This window comes from Sminthopsis crassicaudata, chromosome 1 (assembly GCF_048593235.1).
Source record: "Sminthopsis crassicaudata isolate SCR6 chromosome 1, ASM4859323v1, whole genome shotgun sequence".
NCBI classification, from domain to species: domain Eukaryota; kingdom Metazoa; phylum Chordata; class Mammalia; order Dasyuromorphia; family Dasyuridae; genus Sminthopsis; species Sminthopsis crassicaudata.
In genome coordinates this window covers 136,997,276-137,024,500 of record NC_133617.1, presented here as the reverse complement: position 1 = coordinate 137,024,500, position 27,225 = coordinate 136,997,276, and the positions used below count along the sequence as shown (strand labels likewise).

The following is a 27,225-nucleotide window of genomic DNA, read 5'->3' as shown; positions in this document are numbered from 1 at the left end:
TCAATGTCCTAAGAAGTAGACATACGTGTGTGCGTGTATTTTTCCCCCCCTTCTCCCTGGTGAATTTGTATGGCAAATCCACTGGCCAGTTCTGAAGCAGCAGTTAGCAAACATGAGCTTGAAAACCTATTATTCAAGGTTTGTGCTTATCAACAAAATTTCTTTTTGTTCAGTGGTAGATTTATTAATCCTTAAAAATTAATTAGCAGCATTGAAAGCAAATAGTGTGCATTTTTTCCCATCTTGAAGAAATAGTTTGTCAACCTGAAAGATCCTTGGTTTCTTCTGTGTTTTTTTTCTTCTGTCAATGTGGACTACAACCTTTCCCATTCTTTTATGTTTAGCAACTAGGAAAATAATGATCCTATGTTTAAAAAATTCTGGAGTCTATATTAAGCATTAGACCTTGTATATGTTGTTAGTAGTAAATAGAAGTCAAGAGTTGTGAGATCTTAGACAACAAAAGTAAGGAAGAATGGCACTAGGAGATGTTGGCATTAGGGGAGTATTGGACCTAATTCTTCTTCATGGAGTGAGCATTATAAAGAATACACTAAATTTATGATATCTATCATCTAGAAGCATGTATGAAGTGTTCCAAAAGTCTTAGTGCTGTCTTAAACTTTAATGGATTGGCTATCCAACCTTAAAATGGCACTAAGATTTTTGGGAAAATGTGTGGACATTCTTTGGGTAAATAATTCATAATAAAAAGTAAATTAAAAGTAATTAATAGAATTATCTAACATTTAGAGTTTGCTACTAAATTAATTTTGAACATGTTATTGTACTTATTTTTAGATCAATATCTTGGGAAGTTGTGCTTCTGACAGAAATATAGTGTTATATGATATGAGGCAAGCAACTCCTTTGAAAAAGGTGAGTTTCTATTTTCTCTCCTCCTTTGCATTTGTTAATGTGTTTCTGTATTTAGGTCACAAGGTTAAAAAAAAAAAAAAAAAAGAATTAAGTTTGTGGGGGGTTTCCCCCCCAGAATTTAAAGTTTAAATAATTCTACAAAAAAAGAACTTCATCAGAACTGTTTGTACTTAGCTTTTTCACCATATCTAAAGCATTTGTAATCAGATGCATATATGTTTGAAATTGTTGCCAAACCTACATTTTGACACATGCTAAAGTTAGGAGAAGGTAGGATGGAAGAGAATGTTCACTTGTTTAAGTACTTTATTGGTCTGGAACAAATACATGGTATTATAGATTTATATTTAGTACTCTAATTTCTGTAAGATTCCTCATATTGCTTATTAATTGCTAGATAAATGGACTTTTTTTTTTTTTTTTTTTTTAATTCATTTTTCCAAATTATCCCCTCCCTCCCTCCACTCCCTCCCCCCTATGGCAGGTAATCCCATACATTTTACATGTGTTACAATATAACCTAGATACAATATATGTGTGTAAATACCATTTTCTTGTTGCACATTAATTATTAGCTTCCGAAGGTATAAGTAACCTGGGTAGATAGACAATAGTGCTAACAATTTACATTCGCTTCCCAGTGTTCCTTCTCTGGGTATAGTTATTTCTGTCCATCATTGATCAACTGGAAGTGAGTTGGATCTTCTTTATGTTGAAGATTTCCACTTCCATCAGAATACATCCTCATACAGTATTGTTGTTGAAGTGTATAGTGATCTTCTGGTTCTGCTCATTTCACTCAGCAACAGTTGATTTAAGTCTCTCCAAGCCTCTCTGTATTCCTCCTGCTGGTCATTTCTTACAGAGCAATAATATTCCATAACCTTCATATATCACAATTTACCCAACCACTCTCCAATTGATGGACATCCATTCAACTTCCAGTTTCTAGCTACAACAAAAAGAGCTGCCACAAACATTTTGGCACATACAGGTCCCTTTCCCCTCTTTAGTATTTCTTTGGGATATAATCCCAATAACAGCAATGCTGGGTCAAAGGGTATGCACAGTTTGACAACTTTTTGGGCATAGTTCCAAATTGCTCTCCAGAATGGCTGGATTCTTTCACAACTCCACCAACAATGTATCAGTGTCCCAGTTTTCCCACATCCCCTCCAACATTCATCATTATTTGTTCCTGTCATTTTAGCCAATCTGACAGGTGTGTAATGATATCTCAAAGTTGTCTTAATTTGCATTTCTCTGATCACTAGTGATTTGGAACACTCTTTCATATGAGTGGAAATAGTTTCAATTTCATCATCTGAGAATTGTCTGTTCATATCCCTTGACCATGATAAATGGACTTCTTGTGAAGTTGGAATGTGGGCATTGGACAGCTATATGGCAAAGTGGTTAGAGTGCTGGGCCTAGAGTCAAGAAGACTTATCTTTGTGAGTTCAAATGTGGCTTTAAGCATTTACTAGCTTTGTGACTCTGGGCATCCTATTTGCCTCAGTTTCCTCATCTGTTATATGAACTAGAGAAAGAAATAGCCAACCCCTCCAGTATCCTTGTCAAGAAAACCCTAAATGGGTTGTGTGTCAGACTTGACTAAAACAACTAAATAATAGCAAGATTGATCAGGTACTTCTTTTTTCTTATTAGATCCTTTTAAAATGCTTTCAGTTTTTAGTTACATTCACAACTCTAATCCTAATATTTTAAAATATTTGATATTGAACTGTATCAGTAACTAAAACCCTAAAGCTCTATGATTTTTGAGGAGCCAAATTAGTCAGCCCTTGGTCTGGCTGCAGAGGTGTTTTGTATTTTCTCATTTTGGTGCTAGATGTTCAATGTTTAAAACTAGTTATAAGTCTGCAGAGACCCTGGATACTATGGAGAAATTAGCATGTATCTTTTTCATATCCTCCAGCGTTGCTTAGTTTAACTTTAGAACCACCTTAGAAAATTACAGGGCCTAAATTGTGTTGAGGTGCTTTCTGATAAATCCAATGTATCTTTGCCTCATTTCCATTGCTGAAGTCTTACTCTGAAGTTTTTGGAGTGAATATGCTTGATCTGACACTGCATTATAGGATCATTGACCCCAGAAATGAAAGGGACCGCAGAAGCTGTCTAGTCTAGTCTCCTCATGTGTTACATGAGGAATAAACCCATAGATCTTATGATTTGGCCAAGGTCAAGCAGGTAGTCAGTGGAAAAGCTGGGATTAAAATTTGTCTCATGACTCAATGCTTTTTCTAAACTCCCTCCATAGTGATAATCACTTGATCCCATATAGAGTACAGGATTCTTTCTTTTATTGAAGTTTTTTATTTTCAAAACATATACAAGGATAAGTTTTCAACATTGATCCTTGCAAAATCTTGTATTCCCATTTTCCCCTCCTTCCCCCCACTGCCTCTCCTAGGGAGCATGTAATCCAATGTATGTTATACATGGTAAAATATGTGTTAAATCCCAATATAGGCATACATTATCTTGTTGCACAAGAATAATCAGATCAAAAAGGTTTAAAAAATAAATAAATAAAATTCAAGCAAACATAATAAAAAGGATGAAAATGCTATGTATTGATTCACAGTTCCCACAACCTCTCTGTGAGTGTAGATGGCTCTCCATCACAAGTCCATTAAAACTGGCCAGAGTCATTTCATTGTTGAAAAGAGCCGCATCCATCAGAATTGATCCTTATATAATCTTGTTATCGTGTATAATGATCTCCTAGTTCTGCTTATTTCACTTACCATCAGTTCATATAAGTCTCTCCAAGCCTCCCTGAAATCATCCATACAGGATTATTTCAGTACTATGGGTATGTGAATTAAGTAGTAATAAAACTTTTTTAAAAAATGTTTTTATTTTCTGGAACTGCTTCGAGTCCAATCCTCTGATTAAGATTTGTGGTTTACAGGGGGCAGCTAGGTGGCATAATGGATAGAGCACTAGCCTTGAATTCAGGAGGACCCGAGTTCAAATGTGATCTCAGACACTTAACACTTCCTAGCTGTGTGACCCTGGGCAAGTCACTTAACCCCAGCCTCAAAAAAAAAAAAAAAATTTGTGATTTACAGAGCTTGACAATTACTAAAGTATATAATGATAACTTCAGGCACTTACATGATTAATCCTGTTGTATTCTAAATGGGTATATTTATTTTCCTTTCTCAGAATCTTTCAGGGACTCCATTGCTTACAGGATCAAATTCTAGCTCTGTAACTTAGCATTCAGGTTTTTTTTTTTTTTCTTATTAGGTTGAACTTTCCTCAGTATTCCTTGCCTCATTCTCCTTACAACACACACTCCTTTCAAGGGAAGAAAGTAAGCATTTGTTAAATACCTCTTGTGTGTGAAATACAATGCCAAGTGTTAGAGCTACAAGTAAAGGCAAATCCAATCCCTATTCTCAAGAGGTTCACAATTTAGTAGGAGCGGCAACATGCAAATAACTCCTTAAAAATGAAATATTTTCAAGATAAATATGGGATAAATAACAGATAAATAACTTTCTTATAGAAGGTGAAATTTTAGCTGGGTTTTGGAAAAAACCAGGGAAGTAAGGATATGGAGATGAGGGAATTGCAGGCTAGGTGGACAGCTGCTGAAAGTGTATGGAGTTAGGATATGGAGTATCTTATACAAGGAACAAAAAGGAAACCAGTGTCACTGGATCAAAGATTATATAAAGGTAAGTAAAGTGTAAGAAGACTGGAAAAGTAGGAGAGTGCCAGGTTATGATAGATTTTAAAAGTAAAATAGGACTTTTTATTTGATATTAGGTGTTAAGGAGCCACAAAGTTTATTGAATGAAGGTGACATGATCTGACTTTTGCCTTTAGAAGCATCATTCTGATAGCTAAGTGGGGGAAGACTTGAAGTAAAAGAGACCAACCAAAAAGTGTTTAAAGTTAGTCTTCATGTGAGGTGATAAAGGCTTGGAAAAGAATATTGGCAGTATCAAAAGAAAGAAGGGGCAGTATAATAGAGGTGTGAGAAGAATTGACAGGACATAACAGTAGACTAGATATGGGGGATAAAGAAAGTGAGGTGTAGAGGAGCATTGTGGATTTGGATGTGACTAGAGGATAGGATGGCGATACCTAAGGGAACTTGAAAGGAAGAAAAGCAATGAATTTAGTTTAGGGCATGTTCATATGTCTCTAGGGTATCTGAGTTATTTAAAAGCCTGTTGGAGTTGGGAGACTGCAAGTCAGGAGAAAGGTCAAGGCTGCATAAGGTAAATCTGAGAATCATCTGCATAGAGGTAATTGAATATATGGGAAGCTGAGGAGGTTACCAAATAAAGTCATTTAAAGGAAGAAAAAGAAGAGGGCTAACAACAGAGTCTAATGGGACACCCAAAGTTAATGGGTATGATCTGGGTAAAGATTGAACAAATCATAGAAGGGGCAGTCAAATGTGGAAGGAAAATTGAGAAAGAACTATTAAATTTAGAGAAAAGAGTGTCAAAGAGAAGAATATTTCCAGGAGATGAGTGATTCAAAGTATCATCAACTACAGCCCATGAGTAAAAGGATTAAGAGGAGGACATTCCATTGGACAATTAAGAGATCATTGTTTTGTTGATTTCTCATGTATTGATATATTAGCTTACCTTCTCAATGGGCAGAGGAGGGGATGGAGAAAGGGAGAGAATTTGGAACTCAAAATATATATTTTTTTAATTTAAATAAATTTAAGAAAAAAAAGGGAAAAAAATTTATTGGTAACTTTAGACAAAGCAGTTTCAGTTGAATAATGAAGTCAGAAGCCAAATTGTAGATAGCTAAAAAAAAATGTTCCTGACTGTTGAATAGCTCCACAGTAAGGTCAAATGCTGCATTAATGGATAAAAAAAAAAAGATGCCTAACAATTTATTTTTACAGCCATATTTCTCCATTACAATAAGGTTCTATAGCTCTTCTTTTTTTTCCCCTAGTATTGCAAAGGCAATCTTTTATTTGCTTTTACACATTAATAGTTGAGGCCATGATTCTCTATGCTCAAATATGTTGGGTGAAACATTTCTGATACGAACAGAGATCTTTTGTATTACTTTGATTACTTGGTTGCTGCTGTTACATTTCCTGCTCCTGCATCCCAGTTGTTCCCTTGACCTTCTTCCTAATTCAGTATAGTATTAAGGCACAAGTGCTAAGGCTAAATTAACAGCCTGAGAAAGATTTTTTGAATAGGCAATATGTTTATTTTAGAAATAATTACTTGCTATTCCTGGTAACAGATTAGTATGTGTATTTTCTTCTTAGGTCATCTTGGATATGAGGACAAATACAATTTGTTGGAATCCAATGGAAGCTTTTGTTTTCACTGCAGCAAATGAAGATTATAAGTGAGTAGTTTTTTATTCTTAAATATTGTTTATTCCTATCATTTAATTTTTCTTAAAATGCTTTTATAGTCTATATGACCCTGGACAAGTCACTTAATCCCACTTGCCTTGTAGCTTAAAAAAAAAAAAAGCTTTTATAATAATAGTAATTCTACTTAAATTTTTAAAATGTGGGCTTATTAAAAATATATTTTATCATTCATTGAGAATGTTTTCTTTTAAATTGTTACTGCTATCTTTTTGTTTCCTATGTCATGATTTCTCCCAATATCTCTCTTCCTCCCCCCCCATTTTAATATTTTACTTTTCCCAAATACATGTAAAGATAATTTTCAACATTCATCTTCCCAAATTCTAATATTCCAAATTTGTCATGCTGCACCCCCCCCCAAAAAAAAAAAACAGATCAAAAGGGGAAAAAAATAAGAAAAAAATCCAACACAATATCAAACAAAAAAACAACAAAAAGGTGAAAATACTATGTTTTGATTCACATTTAGTCTTCATTATTCTCTTTCTGGATGTGAATGGCACTTTCCATTATAATTCTATTGAAATTTCCTTGAATCATCTCATTGTTGAAAAGAGCCAAGTCTATCACAGTTGATCATCACATAATCTTGTTACTGTGTGCAATGTTTTCTTGGTTTTGCTCACTTTACTTAGCATCAATTCATGTAAATCTTTCCAGGTTTTTCTGAAATCAGTCCACTCATCATTTCTTATAGAACAATAATATTCCATTACATTCATATATTATAATTTATTTAGCCATTCCTCAACTGAGGAGCATCTGCTTAATTTCCAATTTCTTGCCATTAAAAAGAGGACTGCTTTTTTTCCACATGTGGGTCCTTTTCCCTCTTTGATGATCTTTTTGAGATACAGACTCAGTAGTGAGACAGCTAGATCAAAGGGTAGTAGTTTTATAGCCTTTTGAGCATAATTCCAAATTGCTCTCTAGAATGGTTGGACCCATTTCACAACTCCACCAGCAATGTGTTAATGTCCTTGTTTTTCCACATCCCCTCCAACATTCATCATCATCTTTTCTTGTCATCTTGGTCAATCTGAAGTGTGAAATGGTATTTCATAGTTACCTTAATTTGCATTTCTCTAATCAGTATGACTTAGAGAATTTTTTTCATGACTAGAAATGGATTTAATTTCTTTATTTGAAAATTGTTCATATTCTTTGACCATTTATCAATTGGGGAATGGTTACAAAAAAAATTTTAAGGGGGAAAAAAAAAGAGTAAAAAAATCAGCAAATGGTATCAATCTGAAAACAATGCAGTATGGCTTTAGCACTGCCTCTCTCACTTATGCAGTGGTATGGGGTGAAGGTATCTTCATATCTCTTTGGGGCCATTCTTCATCTTTGTAATTTTTCAGCACTTTTGATTGTTCTGAGGCTGTTCTTTCAATTTACATTGCTTTCATTGTATACATCTTCTAGTCTCTGTTTTACTCTGTATCAAATTGTGTCTGTCTATCTTTTGTATCATATTTGTTATTTTCTATTTTACATTCATGTACCACAAATTTATTTAGCCTTTTTCCAATTGATACTTGTTGATTGAAGATGTTAGGTTTTATAGACCCTTATACATAAAGAAGGTGACCCCATTTCAAAACAAACATATCATTGAGCTGGCTAAGCCCTAGTTTATTTGGAAGAACATATTAAATGCTCATTTTTCATGATGCTTCTTGTTAGGAATTGATTATATAAACATGAAGGGATATAATTACTGCTCTCCAAGCATTTACCATCAAGTAGGGAATCATACACACACACACACACACACACACACACACACACACACACACACACACACACACATATATGAATATGTATGATACAATAGGATATCTGAAGTTCATAGGTTTGTACTCTTATTTACATATAGACAGATATTATGGCTCATCAGGGAGGATTCTCCTTAGCTAGGAATATAAGTAAATGAAAAAGCATTTGTTGAGCACTTTACTATGTGCCAAGCAGTTTGTTAAGCACTGGGGACAAATACAAAAGCAAAAACAGTGCTTCAATGAAAGAGCTTATATTATTATAGTGATCACAGTACAGTCCATATAAGGTTAGTGGCTTGAGAAGGGGCACTTATTCTGAAAGAATAGCAGGTTTTTTTTTTTTTGTTTTTTTTTTTATCATAGTTATAGAAATTGGTGGAGGACATGAAGTAAAGCACAGCCTTGGATTTCCAGAGATAGTGGTCTAGAATAGTTACCAAGCAGAGAAAGGACCTGAGAAAATCCCTCCAAGGCATGGTTTTGGTGTGGGCCACAAGGTGTAGAGGCTGGGGAGAAGGGAGATCAGAAAAATCAGAATAAGGTCTAATGAATAGGTGATACATAAGTTGGATTTTGTTGGAGGTATGTTAGATAAAGAAGTGGTAAATAGTACCTTCGAAATGGTAAAGGGTAGAAGGGCAGTTATATGGAGTCAGGATAGGATTAGGGATCTGTTAGTAGTCCATTTTGACTGGATATGAGGAAAAAAGCTTACTAGAAAAGTGGATGTCGTTTCATCACTTTGTTTTGTCCATTAGAAATTTGCAATCCTAAAAGTTATTAATTTGAGATTTTTTGTAAATATAGATCCTAGTTGCATTAACTTAACTAACTATAGAGAGATGGGAGTTAAAATATGTATTCTTCTAAAGCTTGAGAAAGACTAGATCAAGGTTCTAGTTTAGCTAAATACTATAAAATTGTCAGAATGTTTTGAATGTCTTCTGAGTTTCAGCCAAATGGAACAATTTCAGAATGAATGGGGTTAACTCAACAATAAGAAACCAAATTCATTAAGCAATTGTAATCTGAATTGATGCTTGAAATTAAACACCATTGATCCCATCAAAAGCAATAAAAGAAGTAATTGCTGGCCAAATTTCTTAAATACTATAGAGTGTTGTTACTGATCTGTTTCTTTGGCAAGAATTTTTGTTTTTCAAGGCACCATGTTTATTTTCCTATTGGGAGGAAAGGAAGGAGTAATAGTTGAATCACTTAGTAAGCATTCATTAAGCCATTTCTATATACCAGGCACTCAACTAAAAATCATTGGGAGGCAAAGGAAATTAAAAAAAAAAAAAAAAGTTGTCCTTAAGATGCTTGAAGGAAGTAACATGCAAATAACTGTATACATACAAGAGATATAAGGTATAAATGGAAGATAATATAAGAAGGGCTTTGGGAGTAGAACAATGGGGGACTAAGAGGAAAGGCCTTTGGAAGAAGGAATTATTTGATCTGAATCTTGAAGAAAGCCAGAGATAGGTGAGAAGGGAGAGTCATAGTAAATAGATGGAGTATTATATGTAAAGAATAGCAAAACAAACAAAAAAAACCAAACCTTAGTATCTGGTTTGGAGGATATATAGAAGAGGGTGAAGTATGAAGTATAACAAGACTGATAGGGTTGGAAGGAGATAGATTATAAAGGGCTTTAAATGCCAAACAAGACTTAAACCTTGATCCTGGAGATAATAGGGAGTCACTAAAATTTATTGAGTAGAGGGACGACATAGACTTGTCCTTTAAGAAAAGTACTTTGCAATTCTCAGTATTCAAAGAGTTTTCAGGATAAAAATCTGAACCTAGTGGCAACTGAGCATGTATAAAGAATGACCAACTTGTTCTATTCTAAATGAGTTCTGTACTTAAAAAAACATCAATTTATTGCTTTTTTTTTTTTTTTTTTTTTTTTTTCCCAGGGGCAGCACAGGTTAGGGGCAAGAGCATTTTCATCCAGGTTCTAGAGGCAACTCTGATAGGGGTTAAAAGAATAGGATGGAGAAATTTGAATGCCATAGGATGGAGCCAGTTTACTGTGATTCCTAATTCCTAGACGTCTTAGGGATAATGGATGTAAAGTGCTCTACAAAGAAATCTGTATATATCTTTGTGTCTGTTAACACACACATACCCCCATATCCACATACATAAATGTATATTAGCAGTGATGATGATGAGGCATTATGAAGTCTTTGAAATACCAAATTAGAAAAGAGATCATTTTGTTCATCTGAATCAGTAAAAAAACAAAACAACAACAACAACAACAAAAACTGATGGTCTTATTTGTCTCCAGCATAATAAACATGCTGTAATCTTTCATGGCTCTGAGGCTCCAGCAACATAGACTCTTATTTTTCTAGTTTCTGGGGCCTTTGGATTTTTAGTAGCTCTGATACCTAGAATTTTGAGCTCCATGTAAGTAAGGATTATTTCATCGGTACTTAGGTTTGCTAAGTGACAGTTGTGAAGTTACAGTAACACAGACAAATATTTTATGTGCAAAAGTTTTGAAGGTTTTAGTGAACTGCAAACACGAGTTATAGAGTGATATAACAGACCAAAGAGGTACTCCTATCCTAGATTACATTGAAAGGAATGATAATCCTACTGTCCTAGTCATACAGTATTGCATTCAATTCTGGAAGACCTTTGAAGAATGTCATCCATAAGCTAGAGAGAGGGTCCAAAGGGGAGCCTTGAGTTCACACTATATGAGAATATGTTGAAGAAACTGGATATTAAGATAAAGAAGACTCTAGCCATCATTGGCCTGATAGCTCTCTTCAAGTATGTGAAGGACTTTCATATATAGGAGATCCTATAGTTTTTGAACTTGGCCCAAGAAGACAGGACCAGAAGCAAGGGGTAGATGTTCCAAAGGAGCAAATTTAGATTTGTTAGATATGTTCCATTTGACTAGAGATTTTCCAACAAAGAAAGGACCTTATATGTTGTAGATAGAGAAGGTATTCTTGATAAGTAAGGGTTGTACTCATTGGACTCAGAATTTACTTTCAATTCAGAGATTCCATGAAGATATTCTTACCAGTGTTGGTAGGTAAATATTTTCTAATTTTTGATATCAATTTTGGAAAAAATACTTTCCCACCTTTCCATATTACTTTCCCCACATACATATATCTACATCTATTAAGGGGAAAAAAAAAACCCCAGATGAATAACATCAATATATAGAATACAAGTAAGTAATGGTAGTTAATGGTAATATGTAAGAGATAGTATATGTAGATCTTTTTAGAAATTCTTTAATGCCACATAGTTTATTCAAATCTTTTACAGCTTATATACATTCGATATGCGTTCCCTTGATGAACCTGTGAAAGTACATGTGAATCATGTATCTGCAGTCCTTGATGTGGATTACTCACCTACTGGGAAAGAATTTGTGTCTGCTAGTTTTGACAAATCTATTCGAATCTTCCCTGTGGACAAAATGCATAGCAGGTAAGTGACTGTCAATAAATTGCTTGCTTTTCCATCAGGATGGATCTTTATCATGTTTTTATTTCCATTGGTTTTATTTTGCTCATGTTCAGAATATGATTATCATGTGATTTGAGTTGTAAAAATACTGTGCTATTATTATCTCTTTTTTGTTGTTGTTGCACATTCTAGCTCCAAAGGCAGTTCAAGGAATTCATGTTAGACCAGTCTCGTTCATTAAGTAGAATATATGATAAATAATAGTATCAGGAAATTAAATTTTGCTTGTGATTATTGCCTCCTTGACATTATCTTATTTTCTCTGTTTAAACCCTCTTTCCTCATCTTTGTGCTTGTTTTCCTATTGAGTTTGATAAGATTTCTATATATCATACAATTTGTATAGGTATGTGTGTTCAACCCTCCTTTGTCAATTTCAGCTATATTCTTCTCACATATCACATATCACTTATGAAAAATAACAAATTCCATCCCCTTCTTCCTCCGTTTTATTATTCTTTCTCTTTTTCCTCTTCTTGCAGTTAGGTTTCCTTGGATCTCTGAGCACTGATTCTTCAGAACACTTCCTGGTGTTTCAGGACAGGGTGCTTGGAAACTTAAAGATCTGGAATGCCCTTGTCTGGGCTGTACTTACATTGATCACTGCTGTTCCTTTCTGCTTTTTTGGAGGAATCCTTCCTTCCTTAATGCTTCCAGACAGAAAACTTTTCAGGCTAGATATGTCTTTAGCCCTTCTCTAGTCATTATTCCTTAGGAGACAGTAAAATTGATTCCACTCTGTAATCATTTAGATTATTGACAGTGGGTTAGCAATCACATTCTCCAGTTCTTTCTGGACCCCTGGGATTTATTTAAAACATTGCCAAAAGAATTAAACTACTCAAAAAGGTAGCTAGATTTTTCTCTTTCTTCTCTTACTTCCATATTATCTATAGTATTATTGCTGTTTCATCCCACCCAGAGGAGCTTTCTTATCTCTTTTTTGATTTTATTTTCTTTAGGATAGTTGAACTCCCTTTCCTCTTTTGAAACTATTTTATAAAAGCCATATTTTCACGAATATGGCAACCAGATACTATTGCAATAATAGGGTACATCCACAGTAAATGGTAGTTCTTTTGTACATTTATCACTTATATGCAAAGCCTAGGTACCCAAATAATATCTCTCCTCTAGGGCTTACATTTGACTGGGCAAAGACCCTGCCTTATACCAAAACCAATCTGATTCTCATTAACCACCAATAGATCATAAGCCAAGCCCCATTTGGTTTTTGTTTGGGTCCTGATTGACTCAAATTGAATGTAAATAGCAATCATTTCTGCTTTGATCAGAAACTCAAAACATCTTCCCCTCCCAGAATTATTTATTTGTTTGTTTGTTTTGATTTTTTTGGGGGGGGGACTAGGTGGAAGAGGAGATTCTTTGCTTAATTGCTACCTAGCCTTAATCACTGAATGGGTGTGGGCTATCAGACTTAAGATCAGGTGAAGACCTTAGTTTAAAAAGACCAAGGTCTCCCATTGCATCTAGGCTATCTAGAGTCATTTTGATCTATATCTGGCCACTGGACTCAGTTGGCTCTGGAGAGGAGAGTGGAGCAAGTGACCTTGCACAGTCTTCCTTTACTTAAATCCATTCACTTGCATATCATGGCATTACTTCCTGAGTCATGGTCCTCTTCGAGAAAGAGCAAACAACAATAGTTATATTGGAAGATTATGGTTTGTCAGTGTTGACTTTGCCAGTATTTTTCTTCATGATTCAAGTTGCCCCATACCTTAATGAGAGAATGCAAGAAAAGGAGTTATTTTTAGTAGTTAGTCCAAGTTAGTTTTTGTTTACAGGATAAACAAAACTTGGATTCCTAGAATGGAGTCTAGTCCAACCTAATTGAACAAGGTCTTAAGAGCAGGAATGCAATGACATTCCTAGGAATTTTTAGACAGAGGAGTTTCCTACTTTGACATAAAAGTGAATGTTACATTTACTAATAAGAATATTAACCTGTCAACATAAACAATAAAAATGTGTACATGTCCCTATATCTCTATTATCTCTCTCTCTGTGTCTCTTCCCTCTCTCTCATTTGTTTATCTGTTTATATATTGTCGTTTGTTGTCTGTCTTTCCCTCTTTAAGAGGGTCATGACATAGGGAAGGTAATTTGGTTGGCTTTTTATGCAGGTTTGGGGTGAAAGAAATAACTTCAATTTATTATTAGTTTTTCTTGATGCATGGTGTGACTTTTTCAGGCTTTCCCTAGAGTATGTGTTGGGGAACCAGATAGTCCTCTTCCATTCAGGAAGCCATTTTGCCAAGAAGTTTTTTGTTCATGAATCCTATGATCATTTGTCTATTGTAGAACAACCCTTGATCTTGAACGTTTGTATTAATTTCTTAAATATCAGACATCAAAAATATGTGTACACATATATTTATGTGTGGGGTGGGAAAGGGTGTTTAACTAAATCGGTGGTGAAGAATTGTAGAAGACCTTGAATAGAACAGAATGATAATTACATGTTCTGGGCAAAAAAAGTGATTGTTTTCCCCATAAAACATTCAAAAACAAACAAAAAAGTCTTCCTTCTGTGCTTCATTCCTTTAATAATCTTGATTGTTTCTGTTGCTTTTGTTGTCAAACCTTGGTAGTGTCTTAGAATCTCTTTTAGAACTGTATGAGTAACTATTCAAAGAAAAAAACTTTTTTTAAACTAATTTTTCTTGTATTGTATCCCAGGGACATCCGAACCATTTTACTAATCAGAATAATATGTACTGTGAACAAAAATAGGAATGCTAAAAAGCCACAGATTTCATATCCCTGGATCTCACAAGTTCCTTTCAACCCCATAAGTCTATAATATCCTGTGGTGATAGCTTTTACAAAATAACTAAGTAAAAAAGCTTTTCTTTGAAATGACCTTCAGAAAACAAAATCTTTATTAGAACTAGATGTTTGAGATAAACTGTGAGTAAATACATGCTTTTTAATGCTACATAGTATCAATACTTGAAAACTGTTCCATTTGGATTTCATTCAATTTTACTAAGCAAACATCTAGATCAATAAAATTTTTATAAGGCAGTCACTTCATTTTGACATATGAAAAACCTTTATTGAATTTCATTTTATTTAATTCCTTTTCTGAGGATATATTTTTAGAATGCCATGAACTTTGTAATACTTTAAATTTTATGTGCTTTGCATGTAGTATGTATTTTGAATTCTAATTCAACATTCAAACATAAGAAATGTGGATTAAGAATTTTGAAATTTTATATCATATTTTATATCATATCAGACCAGATGTAGACCTGTAATGTGAGGGAATTTCCTCCTCTAGAGCTCACTGAATCAAGGAAATCTGCTCTAAGTATCACCATTATGTACAAGTAATTTACATTATTTTTAAAGACTAGCTTACTTTCCTGCCATTTAAACCTCATTCTCTCTTATTGCTGTTGGAGAAAAGTGTCTGAGTGCCTTTCTTGGGTAGAGGTGAACTTTGAAAAAGTTGAATAACAAGAATGGAACAGTTTGTTCTGGAATTCAGTGGCTATTTGTATCCAGATGACACTGCCGTAGGACCCTTGTAGTCTCTCTCTTTGTGGAGTGGGAATTTTCTTGGATTTTTTAGTGTAAGTTTTATATACTCAGCCTGAAATTGATTTCATTAGAGCTGACAAATAATTTACTTTTAGATTTACTTTGCTTTATATATGATTATTTTATTTGATAGATATGATAGAGATATCTCCATTTCACAAATGAAAAAACTAAGGCTCTTAAGTGAAATAACTTGCCCAATGTCAGTGCCAGACTTGAAGTCTGAACCCAGCTCTTTCCTGCTACCAAGTACTTTTTCCCACTGGTCTCTCCTACCTCTCTAGTGTTTTGAGACTATAAAGTAACAATTTTGTGGTTACGTTTGGGAGGACTCAGAAGTTTGTTCTTTTAGTATGAACATAAATCCTTAATACCCTCATAGTTTTCTTTTCCTATGAATAATTTTACCCAATTTAGTTATTCCCTTTCTGTTTTATGCTCTGTCTTGGATAATTTTCTCTTTGGATTTCTTTCTTCTACTCTTTTACTTCTTCTTAGACTTAACCTTTTCTAATTCTTTTGGCCTTGTTTTGATTTTCCTCTTAATGCTGTTTATGACACTTCCTAATATAGTATTTTCTGTGACTTTAAAAAAAAATGTGTTTTGCAACATTTTCAAATAGGTGTGAAATTTTACTTCATTTATTGAGTAATTCTTACCCCAACCTACTAGGTGCTTTTGTGACTCTCACTGTTTTTTTCCGCACATTTCAATTTTAGCCAATTTGATAAGATCATATATTTCATGATACAAATTGGGAAATTTTAGAATTCTGGAAGCTACATGAGACCATCCTGTATTCCCTTTATTTTTTTAGTGTAAGAAAAAAAAGATGAATGATGTTTTTGTTCTTAGTAAGTACAGTTCATTTTTTTCTGTTGTGGATTCTCCAAGTATGTTTTTACTTATTCAACCTTTAATCTATGAATTCATGTGAGTGACCTCAGATATCTCATATTCCTTAAAGATATAAAGGAAATATCTGATGCTTAAAAAGTAGTGCCTAAGGTATTAAAGAAAAGATCCATAGAATTCTAAAGGTTTTGATGAATTTTTTTTTTTTAATAGAGAAGTATATCACACAAAGAGAATGCAGCATGTTATTTCTGTGAAATGGACATCTGACAACAAATATATTTTATGTGGATCTGATGAAATGAACATTCGACTCTGGAAAGCCAATGCTTCTGAAAAATTGGGTGTGGTAAGAGATCCCATTCATTTTCCATTTATCTTATTGCTGATCTGGCTTCTGTTTTATTAGATTGAAACATTTGGATCAGTTTAGTCTTTTAAAGTAATTACCATAGCTAGACATTCATTTTTAGCATGATATTTAACTTATTGAGTGGTCTGTAATCTAATTTTAAAAATCCAACTGCAGAGATAAGTATTTTTGTCTGTTTTAAATTATATTGGGCTCCCTTTTCTTTTTTTTCTAGGAGCATGTTTTTGAAATTCATGTAAATTCATAGACGAATGATTTTATTTTCAAGAAATATAGTTCATAACAGTGATCCTTGAAGAGCACAAATACAGTTGTACTAGTGATTTGGAATGTAATTTATAAAAAAAAATATTGTGGGTTATTGTGGTGTGGTTTTTGTTTTTTTTTTTTTTTTTTTAAAGTAAAAGGTGAGTCTTGGCTATCAGTATCATAAAATAAACCTAACTACTTCAGTGTTCTTGACACTGTATTTTTTTGTTTTGTTTTGTTTTGTTTTGTTTAAGCTTACATCACGAGAAAAAGCAGCCTTAAATTATAACCAGAAGTTGAAGGAGAAGTTTAAGTACCATCCTCAGATAAGTCGCATAGCAAGACATCGTCATTTACCTAAGACCATCTATAGCCAAATTAAGGAGCAGCGCATCATGAAAGAAGCTCGTCAGAGGAAGTATGTTTGACACTGTACTACTTACATTCTTTCTCCTCCCTCACTAAATAAAATGAAACAGAGAAGGAAGTGGCACTTAATGCCATGGTTGTCTTTTAAGGCGCTCAATTTAGGTGTTTAAACACTAGTACTTGATTTGGGAAGGAAGGAAAGGTTCAATCATTCTAAACTTGGCTACTCTCGAGTAACTGATACTCATGGAAACAGTCATGACCTTAAGAGTTATGAAAAACTTCACAGTTCCTAAGAATATAGGCCTGAGTTAAAAGTTGGCAATGAAATTTAGAGTGAGTTATTTCACAAAGAATCCATTGCTTTTCCTTATGCTATCTAAGCTCCTAACTGTTAAAAATGGAAAATAATAAGTCTTTTCTTGTCTAATTGAATTTGAGACATTTTTCTTAGTAAGAATGTTAAAAACATTCTTATAATTAAGAGAGAGGAAAACTTATAATCTAAAGATGCAGCTCTTTTTTGCATATGTTTGTGTATTTGAGATAAGCTGAAGTATACCTGTGCCCTTCCCAATTTCTGATCACCTGATCAGAGTAGGCCTTTTTCCTGAAACCCCCTTGTGTTTGTAGTTCTGTCATTTGCTAAAAGTACATTCTGTGTCTTTTAATACTGAAATATACCTAAAAAGGATCATGGGATTAGATTATGCTGGGACTTGGATATGATATTGGAGTATTTATAATTATAAATAATGAGTCTTAATGTTTAGTAGTGAAAGATTTGAAAATGTTGGCTACTTTGTTCTATTCTAGGTGTGATTTTTGTCAAGTGACTTTACAGTGAAAGAATTTTTTTATTTAAATATTTTTAAAAATTGTTATATATAGATGAATTTTCTTATGATCTCATGTGCATTTTCTTTCTTCCTAGGCAAATGAATCGTATCAAACATAGCAAACCTGGATCTATACCATTTGTGTCAGAGAAGAAGAAGCATATAGTGGCTGTTGTGAAATAATATATGAGAGTTGTGCTGATTTTTGGTATGTAATTATTATGTATAGAGTGATAGGTTCTAAAAATGATATTACAGGCTCTGCTTAACAGCAGAAAAACCTTAATTACATATAAGAGAGCTTCCCTTAGAGCTGTTTCTTAAATTACCTTAATTTGGCATGTGTTTATTTTGAGGAGCCCTAAAAATTCCCCTATAAACAGTTTGCTGCATAACAAGTATTTCTCCCCACAGCCATTATCTTTCATTAGTTAAAGGAGTACAGCATTCACAAGAGAACTTTGGTGTCAGAGATGAAAAATGTGAAAAATTGTTAATTTTCTCCTATCATTGTATTTTACATCGTGTATATATCTTTTTTTGAGTGAGGTTTAAATCAAATCAATATTTTTTAAATTTTGCTATGACCGATAATTAATGTTCTTTTTATGAGACTGATGTTTATACATTAGTGTTTTAAATACTATTACTGTTTGATTTTTTGTAATCTTCAAGATTAGTAACCTAATAGTATTTTTAATTAACAATAAGGCAAGGTTTCAGGTGACTTCTATCCATTGATATCATTAAGTCCTTTTGTTCCATCAGTTCCATTGAAATTTCTTATAATTTTAAGTTCTAGATTTTAGGACCTTTTAAAGCATGGGGAAAAGACAGGTGAAAAGAAAAAGATAGTGTTTAAGGAAGGAGGCATAACATATCAAGGACAGAGAAAGAAATGCATATGGGATATGAAGGGGCCTGACTTTAGGAAGAGCCAAGTTCAGATCTAGCCTCAGACACTTTGTGACCTTGGCTAAGTCTCTTAACCTCTGTTTGCTTCAGTTATAGAAGTAATAGTAACTTATGCCTGCCAGGCTTGTGAGTATAAAATGAGTTCTTTTAAAAGTTAAATTATTTAAAATTTCTTATTTAGAAGTTAATTTAAAAGATAAATGCTGTTACTACTGTTGTTGTTACTACCATTAAGTAAAAATTGTGAATTGTGAATCTGTACTCTGTGACATGATTCCACATTGTAGACTAAAATATGTTTTACGTCAGTTTAGCTATATGATTGGTGCACCCCCTTTACTCTAGTTATCCATCTTTTTTAGATTTTACACTGTTGTTTGGCATTGGTTATATTTTGCCAATCTGTGATTTTTTTGTAGCCATAATATTAGTAGAAGAATGTTGGTGTTAAGAAAAGGGGGGGTGTTATCTTCTCTTATGTTCTACTGTGCATATGGCAAGTTATTTTTTTCTTTTCCTGTTTTGTTTTTAAGTTTAAAATAAAAAAATACTTAATGGATTAGAGAGAAAAAGGTGTTTTGTTTCAACAACGCAGGACTTTTTCCAGAAAATACTAGGCATATTCCTCAAAGCATTTTTCCTCTTCAAATCTGGACACCATTCATTCTTTGAATTCTTTTGAGGCAAATAGGCAGAGCACAGTGTATAAATCACTGAAGTTAGTAAGACCTGAATTCAAATCAAGACTCAAAATTTAGCTTTATGACCCTGATCAAGTCAGTTATCTGCTTTTTGCCTGAGTTTCCTCAGTTGTATAATGAGGATAATAACTGCACCTGCTTCATTGGGTTTTTGTGTGAGGATCAGATGAGATACTATTTGTAAAGCTCTTATCACAGTGCCTGGCACATAGTAGACACTGTAAGTGCTTATTCTCTTTCCCTTCTTTGCCTATAGAGTGTCTCCAAAATATACTAATAAGTTCAGTAGACTGTCCATCCCACTAGACAAGTCTGGAAAATAGGTATTCTTCATATACTTGATTCTCTTGTGTTAAGCCAAACTCTTGAGCAGTAGGCAATCTCACTTAATAAAACTGTGACATGTTTCATATTTTGATGCATTCAGCATGTCTACAAACAGGAGTATATGGAAAACATCACCATCTAAAGGGAATCACTTTTCTGAATATCCTCTATTTGAGTGTTCAAACTAGCAGGGTATTTATGCCGTACTTGTAGAACAAAGTTATTTCTGATGTCCCCTCTGCCAATGAATTTTTTTTAAGGACCTTAACTTTACATGTGAGATACCTTGTTGGAACAGAGCCTTTGAAGTGACTATTTACTGCACTCAGATTCTTTAGTTTTATAGTCAAATATGAACTTAATGGCATATTGATTTTTTTTTTTCCCCTCTAAACCTTGCTCTCAGTAAATGAAATGAAAAGTATTGGGAAATGTGGAAAATAATTTTGATAGGGTGGTGCCAAATTATTGAAGGACCTTTAAATCCAAGAATGGTAGGAAATAGAAAGCCTTTGTCCAGATATGAATAAGGAAATGACATGAAAGCTATGTTTGGCAGCAGAATGGATAAGAAGGAAGAAATGAATGGGGCAAGTCAGTAAGTAGGATTTTTAGGCTAAATTAAAAGTCAATCTGTGAAATCCTGAATTAAATTGGCTACAGTAGGAATAGATTTACTAGTCCTAACCTATAAAATTGACTCAAAGATTTTCAACCTTGGTTTATTAGTTTTATAGTTAGTACCATTGAGAAGAGGAGCTGGCTTTTGGTGAGCCTTAGATTGATGAAAGATATTCCATTATTATCTTTTAATAGGTATCTATAGATATGGAAATGGAATTTTGGTGAGGATAGGATTAGCAAGATAGATTTTAGGACATCAGGATAGCTGAAATGGTTGAAATAATTGTACCCTTATAGTCCTTCTAACCTATGCTGCTTATCCATTTATGACTTTAATAAGTTTTATAATATTAACATTGACAGTGATGTTTTTTCTCTCTTATTTTAGAGAATCACATAATCTTGGAGCTAAAAGGAACTTGAACAATCATCGTATTCAATGTCCTTATGTTATATACATGGGGAAATTGAGACCTGCAGAGGTGTGAAGTGACTTGTCCAGATCATCCAATGGCAGAACCAAGACCAGAATCCAGTTCTTTGGAATCCCAGTCCACTGCTTTTTCTACTATATCAAACTGTCTCTTGGATTTGGAAAAGCACCTCTGTATTTACTTACACACACACACACACACACACACACACACACACACACACACACACACATTTTTAATGTATGTTCCCAGAGTTGTCTTCAACTTGAAGACAGACCATGTTTCTTCGATAAACCTTTGTACATTCTTCCAATATCTCATAGATAGTATATGCAAACAATAAATATTAGTACTGAAAAATAACTAGCATATGTTCAATTCAATTAAAAAAAAAAAACTATTAGCATAGTTTCTTTCTTTTCTTTTTTTTTTTAATTATAGCTTTTTATTTACAAAACATATGCATGGGTAATTTTTCAACACTGACCCTTGCAAAATCTTCTGCTCCAAATTATGCTCCTTCTCCCTACCCCCTCCCCTAGATGGCAGGTATTCGAATACATGTTAAAATATATGTTAAATCCAGTATATGTGTACATATGCATACAGTTATCTTGCTGCACAAGAAGAATTGGATCTAAAAAGAAAAGAAAAACCTGAGAAGGAAAGCAAAAAATACAAGTAAACAGCATCAGAAAAAGTCAAAATGCTATGTGTGGTCCACACTTGGTTCTCACAGTCCTCTCCCTGGGTATAGATGGCTCTCTTCATTACTGAACAGTTGAAACTTGTCTGAATCAATTCATTGTTGAAGAGAGCCATGTTCATCAGAATTGATCATTGTATGGTCTTGTTGTTGCCATGTACAGTGATCTTCTGATTCTGTTTATTTCACTTAACATCAGTTCATGTAAGTCTCTAGGCCTCTCTGAAATCATCCTGTTGGTCATTTCTTACAGAACAATAATACTCCATAATGTTCATAATACCACAATTTTTTCAGCCATTCTCCAACTGATGGGCATCCTCTCAGTTTCCAGTTTCTTGCCACTACAAAGAGGGCTGCCACAAAGATTTTTGCACATGTGAGTCTCCTTCCCCCTTTTAAGATCTCTTTGGGATATAAGCCCAGTGGTAATACTGCTGGGTCAAAGGGTATGCACAGTTTGATAGCCCTTTGGGCATAGTTTCAAATCGCTCTCCAGAATGGTTGGATGCATTCACGATTCCACCAATGGTGTATCAGTGTCCCAGTTTTTCCACATTTCCTCCAAAATTCGTCATTTTTTCCTGTCATCTTAGCCAATCTAAGGTGTGTAGTGGTATCTCAAGAATTATCTTAATTTTCATTTCTCTGATCAATAGTGATTTGGATTACTTTTCATATGGCTAGAAATAGTTTCAATTTCTTCATCTGAAAATTGTTCATATCCTTTGACCATTTATCAATTGGAGAATGGCTTGATTTCTTATAAATTTGAGTCAATTTTCTATGTTTTAGAAATGAGGCCTTTATCAGAACCTTTGAATTGTAAAAATGTTTTCCCAGTTCATTGCTTTCTTTCTGATTTTGTCTGCATTAGTTTTATTTGTACAAAAAATTTTTAACTTAATATCAAAATTATCTATTTTGTGATCAGTAATGCTCTCTAGTTCTTCTTTGGTCACAAATTCCTTCTTCCACAGATCTGAGAGGTAAACTATCCTATGTTCTAATTTATAATATCATTCTTTATACCTAGATCATGAATCTATTTTGACCTTATCTTGGTATATGGTGGTAAACGTGGGTCTATGCCTACTTACTGCCATACTAGTTTCTAATTTTTCCAGCAGTTTTTGTCAAATAGTGAATTGTCCCAAAAGCTGGGGCGTTTTAGGTTTGTCAAACACTAGATTGCGTTAGTATAGTTCTTGACCAGCATCATGTTAAGGCACTTGTTTGTTACTGATTTGCAAGAAAATGTCACCTACTGAGTCATTAACATCACCACTTGCAATAAACTGTGGTTTCCATAGTGATATCTCACAGTGGATTGTGCACAACAGAACCTGATTCATTAATTAAGGACCTGAGCAATTTCCTAATTTAGAATTGGGAGCACAACTTTAATTAAATTTTCAAATATAAACTTTACTGAGCACAACCTGTGGAAGTGCAATGCAAGAAAAACACCTAACTTAGTAAAGTTGCCAGGACAAAACTTGGAATGCAATGATCTAAACTAGACTCTTAATGGAATTTTCTTAATGGAATTTTGCTTGGGGGCTTCTAGTATCATTGAGTGGAAAGAATCCAGAATGTGGTTCAATATCCTTATTTTTCCTGTTCTGTTGACAGTATACTTTTATGCAATGGAACCCTATCTGATCTCTTAGTCTATTTTGATTCTTATTTCTTGATTGGGGGGATAAGTGATACCCTATACTTTCCCTTATATGTTGCTATCTTTAGGATGTCAGTGCTACATTTGAGGATGAGTATGTGTGTTAATGATAGGCATCGGACATTTTGCAATTAAATTTAACCATTTATATTTAGGAGACAGTTAAAGGAGAAAATGGATAGCCAGGACTTCATAAGGATATTAATCGTTTTGTTTGAAGTGCTTCTTACTCCTTTAAATGTATTCTGTAGAAGTGGTATTTTATAAACGTGATTGATGTTTTTTTGTTTTTGTTTTTTTTTGACATCAATATAATAAGGACCTATGGATTTGTCAGTATGAGAGTTCTCCCTGACACATCACAACTGGTCCTGAAATGTAATGGAATAGTGATTCCTAGTCTTTTGGAATTTAGACATCATTTGTTTTATTTTAAGGAAAGCATTGTCCTTGAAAATGCTGACTATCATTAATTTTTTAAAATGTAAAATTTTGAGAATTTCCCTCCAACACTTGAGATAATTGAAGCCCCTTCATGTCAGTCAAGTCTAGGGATTATTCTAATAAGTGAAAGCTGACTATAAGGAACTATAAAAGGATTTCAAATGAATCCTTATGTGTTATATAGATTAATAGGAATTTGAAGCTATATAACATGTCACCTTAACAAAGAGAATATTACATAGAATCATTTTATTAGAAACTTTATTACAGAGGTAGAAAGATCACAAGAGATAAGTCCCATAATGTTCACATTCTGCATGTGTGGCAGAATGTTAGGTAAAGGAATTTATTGCTTAAAATAACCCCAGATGTGCTAGGAAATACAAAATAAGAAACCTGTTTTTTAGGCAGAGAAAAAAGGGAGTTTTAGTGAGCCCACCTATATTTGGAGAAAGATGCAAAAGTATCATGACAACATCTGGTATGGTCAGAAATCCAAGAAGAGATAAGAAAGCTATAATGTGGAATAAGAAACCCTTATATCCAGAAGTGATCAGGAATAAATGTACATTAGCCACAGTCTGACACAACTCATCCTCTCAAGGGGAATGAGATCCCCGGGAGATGAAGAGATTATTTTGATCAAAGTCATCCTCAAAAGACTAAATTAAAGTTCACCTGGGTTACTTTAGAATAGGTCTGGAATAGTATGTTCATTCCCCACCCCACCCCCCAATTTACATGTTTAGTGATTTCCTGTAATTTTCTAATTGGATAAACTCATTTGTACAATTAAGAGACAAAAAGGCTTAAAATGCAGGTTTTGGTTGAGGCAACACATTGACTAAAACTTTTCACACTAAAGTGTAATATATTTCTCACTCAATATACATGTAGATGAAGATGGATTCTTGTTTTGATAGGTAGAATAATGACAACAGCAAGGCAATGGATGCCAGAAATAAGTGGATATGTCTCTTCTGAAGGTAAAAGAACCAAGAATAATGAGGCTGAGGATGACAAACCCTAGATTTCAACCTTTTTACCTTTAACTGAACAGGAATATTTTTGTCATTTTAACCGGTGCAGGAAATTCTGTTCCATGTGATTTTTTTTTTTTTTTTAAGTACCTATAACTTTATTGCTGGGTCATTTTCCTAAAAGACATGTCCACTATAACAGTAGACTCTTCCAATCTGATCTGACAAGCATTTATTTAATGTCCACCAAGTGTGAGGAATTGTACTAAGCACTGGAAGTCCCCTTGAATCAAAATTATAAAGGAATGTAGAACTAAGTTTTAACTGTTATAGCAATACATTTTAAAACTTAAGATTTATTAAAAATTATTTTGGCTTTAAGTGCACATAAAAATTATGATACATAAAAATGGCTTTTTTTTTTAAAGTTCAGATGCTTGAAGAGAACCACTAAAATGGATTTAAACCATACTTCAGTTCTGAAAGGAAATAGTTTCTTTGCAAAATATATTAATTTAGATTCATTCCATTTGGAATATAAAACAGCCTTTTCATTCTGAATAAAATAATAGATGTTTCTTTAGATTCAGACTCACTATTCTTGACTGAAGGAAAAAAAAAAAAAAGCATTTCTGTACTGGAAGAGACAATATGGTGAAGTGGATTATTTAAAATTTCTCTTCTTAGCATTTCCAACCAACCAAAAATAGTTTAGTTCTAATCAACAAAGATGGCAACCATAAGAAGAGAAAAAGAGGAAAGCAGGAAAATATTCCCTTTGTGTTAATTGTTTACTACAGGAAAAAAAAAAGTAAATTAGGATGAGAGATTCATCCTCTAACCCCTAATCCTTCAATGGAAGGCAAAGCTTTCTTAGAGTACTTCCTTATCTAAGGCCCAACTGGAGCCTGGATCTAGGGATTTGAAAACCATCCTGGCATTAGCCTGTCCCTAGGCTCAGTTTAAACTTGTCCTGTTCCATTCTGTGCTGGATGCTGGATGCTGGAGATGATAATGATGAGGGCAAGGATACTGAAGAAGAGGTTAGGCAGGAATGGGTTTGTGGAGTTTGAAGCAAAGAAATTTTGCTAAACTGAAAGGCTATGGTTAAAAGCTTTTATTGTTAAAGAAAACACTGAGAGACTTCCTTGGCGGGCATATCATTCTCAAGAGAGAAGTGATCTGCAAAGAGACATTTTCTGAAGACCCATTTTATGCATGAGTCTAAGAGAATCCTGTCTCCAAGAGGACACAAGACCATTTGGGTTTGTATATACATTTTGTTGGTGATTTTACATAACTTTACAGGGCTGTCTCAGATCAAGCAGAGTTTTACTCTCATCAGTAGTCTCATTCAGCCCTGGGACCAAACAATGTATCCATTTGGTCCCAGTAAATTTCTCCCTTTTAAATAAATTATTAAAAACAGTCTCTATCCTGCCTCAGTTTCTCCAGTATTATAGAATGTGATGACTAATTGCAGAAGGGGAATCATGAAAAGCCAATGATAGACTGATAAAAACAAAAACAAAACAAAACAAAAAAAACACATGAAAAGAAATTACTATGTTGAAAACAGCTACGAAGAGAAAATGATTCTGAAGACTCTTAGAAAAAGGGAATCAACAATACATTTAGAAGCCCCCCTGAAATTATGAGACAGCTGCAAGTAGCACTAGATAGGCTCAATTAGTGAAGATGAGGAGGGAAAGAATTCCAAGCTGGGAGACAGCCAGTGAAAGTACCCAAAGTTGAGAGATGCAGTGTCTTGTGCAAGGAATAACAATAAAACCAATGAATATTTGGAGAGTTCAAGGGGAAAAAACTCAAATGGTTAGAAGAGGCCACTCTATAAAGGGTATTACAAACCAAAGAGGATTTTGCATTTGATTCTGAAAAAAATAAGAAGCTGCTGGATTTTATGAAGTGTGAAGGGATATATAGTATGGTCAGACCTTTGATAGCTGATGAAGGATAGAATGAGCCTCTAAAAGGAAATAAGTAGGGAAGTTCCTTTGCAAAATATTTTGCTAATTTAGATTCATTCAATGAATATGTCTCTTCTCAAGATAAAAGGGCCCAGAACAATGAGCCTTAGAATGAAGATAAACCCTAGATTTCACTCTTTTTACCTTTAACTGAATAAGTTGTGGGAAGAGATAGTGAATTCAATTTTGGGCATGTTGAGTTTCAATGTCTGCAGGACATCTAATTTGAAATGTCTAATAGTTGTGATGAGAATTAAGTAACCCTTTTGGTTTGGCGCAAGGATACATGGTTAAATGCAGTCTAGTGACAGCGCAGAGTCCCCTGTAAAAGGAATTTACAGGCCTGAAGACCTAGATTGATAAAGAAGGTTTATTGTAGGGGTTTGGAAGTAAGAGTAAAGGTAGAAAGACGCCAGGGCCAGAGCTGGTCGCCGGGCAGACAGGAACCCTTGGCATGGCTGACATAAGAATAGGCTCCAGGGTTTCCCTTTTTATAATGGAGTCTCTTGGTGACTTGAAGGTGGGTGGAATCCCAGGCTCCTGGTGGGTTTCGGCCAGGGTTAGAATTGAATAGTATTCA

The 27,225-nt window shown here is 34.1% G+C and overlaps 1 protein-coding gene across 1 annotated transcript in view; it reads left to right on the top strand.

The window, feature by feature from the left end:
- Positions 1-21,553, top strand: part of DCAF13 (DDB1 and CUL4 associated factor 13) — a 31,802-nt gene extending 10,249 nt beyond the window's left edge. The window contains exons 6-12 of the mRNA XM_074267588.1: positions 802-879; positions 6,176-6,258; positions 11,383-11,547; positions 16,229-16,364; positions 16,892-17,055; positions 17,941-18,053; positions 20,801-21,553. Of these exons, the coding sequence (XP_074123689.1) occupies positions 802-879; positions 6,176-6,258; positions 11,383-11,547; positions 16,229-16,364; positions 16,892-17,055; positions 17,941-18,028 (714 nt within the window). The 3' untranslated portion in view covers positions 18,029-18,053; positions 20,801-21,553. The remainder of the gene's footprint in view (positions 1-801; positions 880-6,175; positions 6,259-11,382; positions 11,548-16,228; positions 16,365-16,891; positions 17,056-17,940; positions 18,054-20,800) is intronic.
- Positions 21,554-27,225: the final 5,672 nt, after the last annotated feature.